The 7,607-nt window shown below is 44.9% G+C and overlaps 1 protein-coding gene across 1 annotated transcript in view; it reads right to left on the reverse strand.

Moving 5' to 3' along the window:
• The window catches only part of LOC135219468 (spermatogenesis-defective protein 39 homolog), a gene marked incomplete in the record, with an annotated part of 246,008 nt that overhangs the window by 191,597 nt on the left and 46,804 nt on the right, over positions 1–7,607 (reverse strand). Inside the window, 1 exon segment of the mRNA XM_064256266.1 lies at positions 6,657–6,782. Coding sequence (XP_064112336.1) covers positions 6,657–6,782 — 126 coding nt within the window.

The following is a 7,607-nucleotide window of genomic DNA, read 5'->3' on the forward strand; positions in this document are numbered from 1 at the left end:
TGGCAAGGTGGGGTCTACCATCACACCTGCCAGTAGGCTATATGCCGGATTGTATCACTGTTCCGCCGCTCTGTTTTCCGTACTCCACTATGTTATCGCTGCTTCCCCACTCCAGTGGGGCGGAACTGGGCTTAGAGCTGCGTTTCTAATTGACTTGGAACTGCTTCCCTTCTCTGGTGCGATAAGACTCAAGCCTAGGTTTTACCTATTTTCCCTGTTCTGCTCGTATTAGCCCAACCCCGCCAGTTTTAGCTATTGTGATAACAAGATTATGGAATCCAGAGTAGGCGGAGGCATTCAGAGTTTATTGTTAAGAAATTGTTTTATTCTGTCTTTGTTGGTATGTCTCCGGACCTGTATTATTCCGGCTAAGTGTGGGTATACACCGGAGTTTTACGTACAGTTGTTCCCGCCGCTCTGTTTTTCCATCTTCTACGCTGTCGCAGCTCCCCACTCCGGTGGGGGCGGAACTGGGCTCAGAGAACGCGCCTACAATTGGTTAGGTTTCGCTACTCTACTCCGGTGCGAGACTCGGGCTTAGGTTTTACCTTATTCCCCATGTTCTGCTCGTATCAGGCCCTCTCCACTTGTTGTAGCTTTGACGATCCCCAATATGGATTCCGGAGCAGGCGGAGACATCCAGAGCTTTATTAATAACAAGTAAGTTGAAAATTATACTCAATATTGCCTTTAGCTGGTTAAGTATCTAGTTGAAGTGTACTCATACCGCCGGAATTAACTCTGGGAGTATTATCTGACGATACTCATTTATCTTTTAACTTACAGATGGTCCGATGCCAGGAGTCGGGTTGTCCGGCCGTTCTGTACAAGCCGTATGGGCATGAGGTCTGCTGGTCTCATGCCAACTGCGCCATCCACTTGGAGGGACGCGCGGTCTGACACCCGGAAGCCTGTACGGTGTGTTACGATCTAGTTAAGATCGTAACAGATGAGTCGGTAGGTAGCATACTCGCGTCATTGTTACTCTGAATTTTCTGTTACACATTTAAGTTGGGGAAAATTCCCCAACAATGGGGAACCTAATTTGGTTATTTCTTACAGGTTGATTTGGCGCTCAAGACCTCGATGTCAGCCCTTAGGCCTGGGTAGGGGGGTTTGGCAGGAACGTGACAGCCGGCCAACCCTACGTGCTGTCAGAGGAGCTGTGCACCCTCCTCTACCCGAACGCTCCAGTTTCGGCAGCAGTACCTGCATCAGTAGTGGCTCCCATCATCGAGCGTATCTGCCAGGAGACACCCCCCCCCGGAAGACCAAGATGCCGTGACGGAGGAGGTGGCAGCCATCAGCCTGCACCGAGAACCTATGGCCACCGAGGAACAGGAGGTAGGTAGGGAGGTAAGTGAGGCAGGTAGTCTTCCTTTCAGTGCAACTCCTTCTCCTCCTTTTCAGGGCTTCCTCGTGAAGTCCACCCCCACTTGGAATAGGTCGGGCTCGGTAATCCCCAAGGTCAAAACCTTGGTGACGAGATCCCTGCCAAAGGTGGGTAAACCAACCAAGCCTTCCCCGGCAGTCTCCATCAGGTCGTCATCAGCTTCCAAGCCTTCGACTTCCTCGGCTAAAGCTACTCCCCTACCCAAGGGGTCGAGAGCTAAGTCTTCCAAAGCCAGACCGGTGGAGTCTGGCTTCGACCAAGAGACTTTCGCTAATCTTCTCATGCGGAAGATGAGCAAAGTAGTGGACTCGAGACTTCAATCGATGTCCACTCAACTCGCCTCATGTCTAGAGACATCGGGCCAGTCCATCATGTCTCTGACCCAGAGGTTACAGGCCCAGGAGGAATTGGTGACCGGATTCCTCCAATCCGGAAACACATCACAGTCCTTTGCGGTGCCGGATGCCCAAGCTTCCGCCATTTGAGAACAGCAACCCGTGGCGGTTGGCTCTGCATGCCATGTTCTCAGAGGCCAAGCTTACAATTGAAGGTTGCGGAACACGACCCGTGGAAGACTATGAGTTCTTCCCGCAGGGCCTACAATTCCCCTTCCCGGGCTAAGCTAGACTAGCCGAGGAAGTGCTGGTCAGGGTAGACAAAGTCCCAAAAGAGACGGTTATCTACCCTAGGGACCAGGCTCAGTCGGCATGGGTCTGCACCCTCACAGATTGGAAGTGTGTCAACACCAAGTTGACACCCCACAAAGGTTGCTATACCATGTTTCTAGCGCTGAATGACGTTCCGACTCCTTGCACGTCAAAGATTGCAGAATTGACACTGCAAGCCGGAATGGAGGAAAAGCCTATGCCTCAGCTAAAAGAGACAGAGGCTACCTCCTTGCTCTTCCCCGGAGACCTAGAGTGTTGGGCTGGGGCTCCAGCAACGTTCACGGTGGGCAAACTCGACCCGGAGTGTGCCTCCACACAATTCAGTGAACGTTTGCCTAGAATTCCGGACCCCATGGTTAAGGCGGAATTCGAAGCAAGATGCAGGCTGAGCAGGTCAATTAACTCAGTCACCACTGCAGTCTTTGCAGATGAGCCTCTGTTCCGGGTCCTGACAAAGTCACTATTACAGGCTTTTCAAACGGACCTGTATGACTTCATAGTGGCTAGATGAGCCTGCAGGAAGCATGTCTTTGCTAATGCTTCCATCAGGCATGAGCCGAACAGGCTCATAAAGGCGTCGATCTGGGGTGCCAACTTCTTTCCTGAGGACATGGTTAACAGCGTCCTCAGCGAGGCGGCTAGAGCTAACCAGAACCTTCGTGTCCGCTTGGGACTTCCCTTCAAAAGGAAGTTTGAGACCCCCGGACCACAATCCAAAGGTAGGAAGAGGCCTAGGAAGTTCCAGCCTTTCCAGTCCTCTCAGCCTCAGATAGTAATGCAAGCAGTTCCTGTCTCCCAGATCAACAAGCCTTCGACATCCAAGGCACAGCCACAACAACAGTTTGTTCTGCTACAGAGTCAACCAACTCAACAGCCTTCGAGTTCAGCCGCCCTTGTAACTTCCCCAGCTTTCAACGCCTCCTTTGAATCACAAGGGGCATTTCGAGGCTTTAATAGACACGCAAGGGGTAGCAGAGCCAGAGGTGCTTTCCGGCAGAGAGCTGGCTCTAGAGGCAGAGGCTTCAGAGGACGCAAAGGAAGTAAGACCTCAACCAGTCAGTGACTCTGCAGGTGGGCGGGAGACTGTTTCTCTCCTGGGATCATTGGACCTTCAGTCTATGGGCCTACAGTATTGTATTGAAAGGTCTGGGGTGGAAAAGGAAGAAAGGGCCACCTCCACCCGTCAGTTTTCACCAGACTCCAACGACAGACCTGCTAGACTATGCCAAAGATTTTCTTCAAAAGAAGGCAATGAAGAAAGTCAGTCGCGTGAAATTTCAAGGACGTCTGTTCAGTGTACCGAAGAAGGACTCAGACAAACGAAGAGTGATTCTGGACCTGTCCCGTCTCAACTCTTATATTCAATGCGACAAGTTCTGCATGCTGACTGTCTCGCAGGTGCGGACCTTACTTCCCCGTGGGGTCGTCACCACCTCTATTGATCTTACAGACGCTTACTATCATGTACCGATAGCAAGAAACTTCTCTCCATACCTAGGCTTCAAACTAGGAAAACAAGCTTACTCGTTCAGAGTCATGCCATTCGGGCTCAACATAGCGCCCACAATATTCACCAAACTAGGAGAGACAGTAGTTCAAGAACTAAGAACTCAGGGGGTAATGTTAGTAGCTTACCTAGACGACTGGCTCATTTGGGCAACCAACAACGAGGAATGTCGCAAGGCAACAGCCAAAGTAATAGAATTCCTAGAATACCTGGGTTTCCAGATAAACAAAGAAAAGTCCCGCCTCATTCCGGCATCTCACTTTAAATGGTTAGGAATTCAATGGGACCTAACCACACACAAACTATCTCTCCCACCAAAAAAGCGCAGAGAGATAGCGAAAGCTACGAGACAATTCCTCAAGAACAAACAGGCTTCTCGTCGTACCCAAGAGAGAATTTTAGGTTCACTTCAGTTTGCTTCAATAACAGATGTTCTGTTCTGTTGAAAGCCAGACTGATGGATATCATAGACTGGAACAATTGGTAGAAGATTTACCTATTTCCGCCAATAAACCTCTTGATGAAAGTTCTGCACAAACTCAGATCTTTCACAGGGCAGGTAGCATTGGTAGCACCCAACTGGCCAAAGAGCAATTGGTTTCCTCTTCTACTAGAGTTGAATCTCCGTCCCAGACGGATTCCCAACCCAAAACTGACTCAAATATTACAAACTCGGACTGTGTCAACTTCCTCAAAAATTCTAAATGCCCTAACTTTATGGACTTCATGAAGTTTGCGGCACAGAAGGATGCTAGTATTGACCCACTAAACATCCTGTTCGTGGCGTCAGACAAAAGAGAATCAACACTCAAGACAGTATGATTCAGCAGTAAGGAAGTTGGCCATCTTTCTAAAAGAATCAGATGTCCTGAAGATGACTACGAATCTGGCAATTTCATTCTTTAGAACTCTTTTTGAAAAAGGCCTAGCCGCTAGTACCACTACTACGACTCAATCTGCCTTAATGAAGATATTTTAGTTTGGCTTTAATATTGATTTGACAGATTCGTACTTCTCGTCTATCCCTCGAGCATGTGCTCGTCCGAGACCGGTGGACCGTCCTCACACGGTCTCCTGGTTTTTAAACAATGTACTCAAGTTGGCTTCAGATACTGATAATGAATTATGCTCATATATAACCCTTCTCAGGAAAACATTATTTTTAATGAGCCTGGCCTCAGGCGCCAGAATATCTGAACTGTCGGTTCTCTCTAGAGAACCAAATCACATTGATTTCCTCCCGTCAGAAGAAATTCTGCTCTCCCCAGATCGGAAATTCCTAGCAAAGAATGAAGACCCACAAAACACGTGGTCTCCATGGAAGATTGTACCTCTCCCACAGGACTCATAATTGTGTCCTATCGTTACATTAAAATCTTATCTGGGCAGAACTTCTGAAAGGTCTTCAGGTTCTCTTTTTAGTAGAGAAAAAGGCGGAACCATTTCCTTGAAGGCAATCAGACAACAAATTCTTTATTTTATTAAACAACCCAATCCGGATTCAGTCTCTCATGTCCATGATATCCGGGCAGTGGCTACCTCAGTTAATTATTTTCATAATATGAACTTCGAGGATCTTATAAAATATACGGGTTGGAGATCCCCGACAGCATTTAAACGCCACTATCTGAAGAATTTAGAGGCCCTTAAATATTCGGCATTGGCTGCAGGGAGCATTGTCTCCCCTGATATGGCCTAGATTTATAACTCTGATTTTTGTATTCTATTATTTAACTATTAATTTTTCTTTTGATACTCACTCTCACCTACCTGCCTTGCTTGTAATCCCTGCCTGTCTGCCTTATGTTCTGGTCTGGATTGCTCATCAACCCACTGCTGGACATGTACATAGTTCATAATTGTTTGTTTTTGTATTCCTTACCTGTTGTTTTTCCCAGGATAGTATGGATTTGGTCATATTTGATCCCTTTTTTACCATTTGTAACTTGCTATTCTTACATTGGTTATTAAAACATCATTTTAAGAAAATTTTTAATTTTCCTTATATATCTATAAAATTTTGTGATTTACCAAGCTTGTATGGCCAATTCTCTGATACTATTTCACCGGCCGACACAGGTCAAACCCAGAAAAGGGATTTTGACGAAGGAAAAATCTATTTCTGGGGGAAGACCTGTGTCGCCCAGTGAACCCATCCCTCTCTTCTCCTGGTCCCCTGCCCTTTAGCTGGCCCTATCTTGGGTGTGTTATTCAGGAATGAGCTTTCGGGCAGATGTTGTAGTAGTAGCAAGCGGAAGGTGGACGTTGTAACGGCACCTATCTAGAGAGGGCTTTTGAGAGGAGACTTCTAATTGGCAGAATATCTGTGGTAGTGGCTTCCACGCCCCTGTGTTATACCGACATCCTTTATGAGTGGGCGAGCTGGAGGTAGTAACTTCAGCATTCCATTTAGCTTTTTCTCTGGTATATTTAGCATCTATTTATACCTGGAAATGTGTGCTACAGGAACATTTCACCAGGCGACACAGGTCTTCCCCCAGAAATAGATTTTTCCTTCGTCAAAATCCCTTTTTACAAATCATTTACTTTGAAAAACCAAGGCAAGTTTTAGAAGAGCTATAAGGTTGGCTTAATACTGCAAAAATATCACAAACTAGCCTTTTTATATTATAGAAATAACATAAACTGGCTTCAGGTACAGTACTGTTATTTATTTGTTGGTTCTTACAAAAACATTGTAAATTTTTTTTTGGGGGGGGTCTTTTTTTTTATCTGGAAGCACAAGGGTTACTGTAGTGAAAGAAGTTTTTTTGTTGTTCTTTGGAATTTTTACAGCCCCATAATTGTTTTTAACTGGTTTTGAGGCTACTTTTTAAAAGCTATCAAGGTTATTCAAGATTAGTGTGGAAGGGAATTACAATAAGAATTACCAAGTAAAGTGTTAATAATAGTTAAACAATTGTACAGATAAGAACCTCCTGACCCAGGTACACTAGAATTTAACTTAGAGCATATTGAATTAAAAACAATCCATTTTGTGAATTTTACTGGACTGGACAAAGCTTCAACAGACTGTTGGTATAGAGTAAATTATACTTGTAATATGAGTAACTTGAACTCTGCCTACCTTGTGAGTTCCATTTGATTGAAACAGTAGGAGGCTTCCATGAATCTAGTTTCTCTCCAATGGCTTTCCCAACCCCTTTGGTCAACTTTCCACGGCTAGCTCCAGATGCTGCATTCTCTGAGTCTCCTACAATAAGCAAAAGTGATACTGTAATTCTGAGAATATAAGATGAAGTTCAACAATGAACTTTTGAACCATAAGCTACTCAAGCAACAGAGATGAGATATTCCTTTAAAGTTAAACTGCAAAAAAATATAAATATAGATCTTTAAAAGCTTTTTAATATTCTGTACAAAGTAACTAGTATATAGTTTTATCATGTTTTGTTAACATTAGTTAGCTATGAAGCCAATACTGAAGAATAGCAGAGCTAATAGGGTAGCTATCTGGAGGTGCAGCTGCATAATGTAACACTGAAACACGGGGAATACAGCAACACTTGGGAAGAACCCTTCATTGTACATACAACGCTAATCCATGGGACAAAGATGTAGGCAGACCAACATTGCCATGTTTAAACATTTCAAAATTTCAGATGACATTATGTATTGTGCTACTTGACATTATGAAAGCAAATGAAGGTAGGTGGGAACTCTGCCTAGATGACACAAGAACATGATACATAGTGACATGACTCATCAGACTGGTGACGTAATGAAATTATGTGATGTGCATAACAGAGCACTTTGATTGTAACAACTATAACATATTAAGTAGCAAAAGGATTGTATAGGGTGCATTAGTAAAGCATCCTCTAGATGATGAACTTCTCTTTGGAACTAATGCCAGATTTATGCTGGCAGGTAGACTTAAATGACAGACACTGCATCCAAACCCCCAAATCCACACACACACAAAAAAAGGATGAAGATGTAAGCCATTAATAACACCAACTGTAGGGAAATCTAAAAATACAGGTGGATATCTTAAAAATAACTTCCAGACACTCTC

Source organism: Macrobrachium nipponense, chromosome 1 (genome assembly GCF_015104395.2).
Source record: "Macrobrachium nipponense isolate FS-2020 chromosome 1, ASM1510439v2, whole genome shotgun sequence".
NCBI classification, from domain to species: domain Eukaryota; kingdom Metazoa; phylum Arthropoda; class Malacostraca; order Decapoda; family Palaemonidae; genus Macrobrachium; species Macrobrachium nipponense.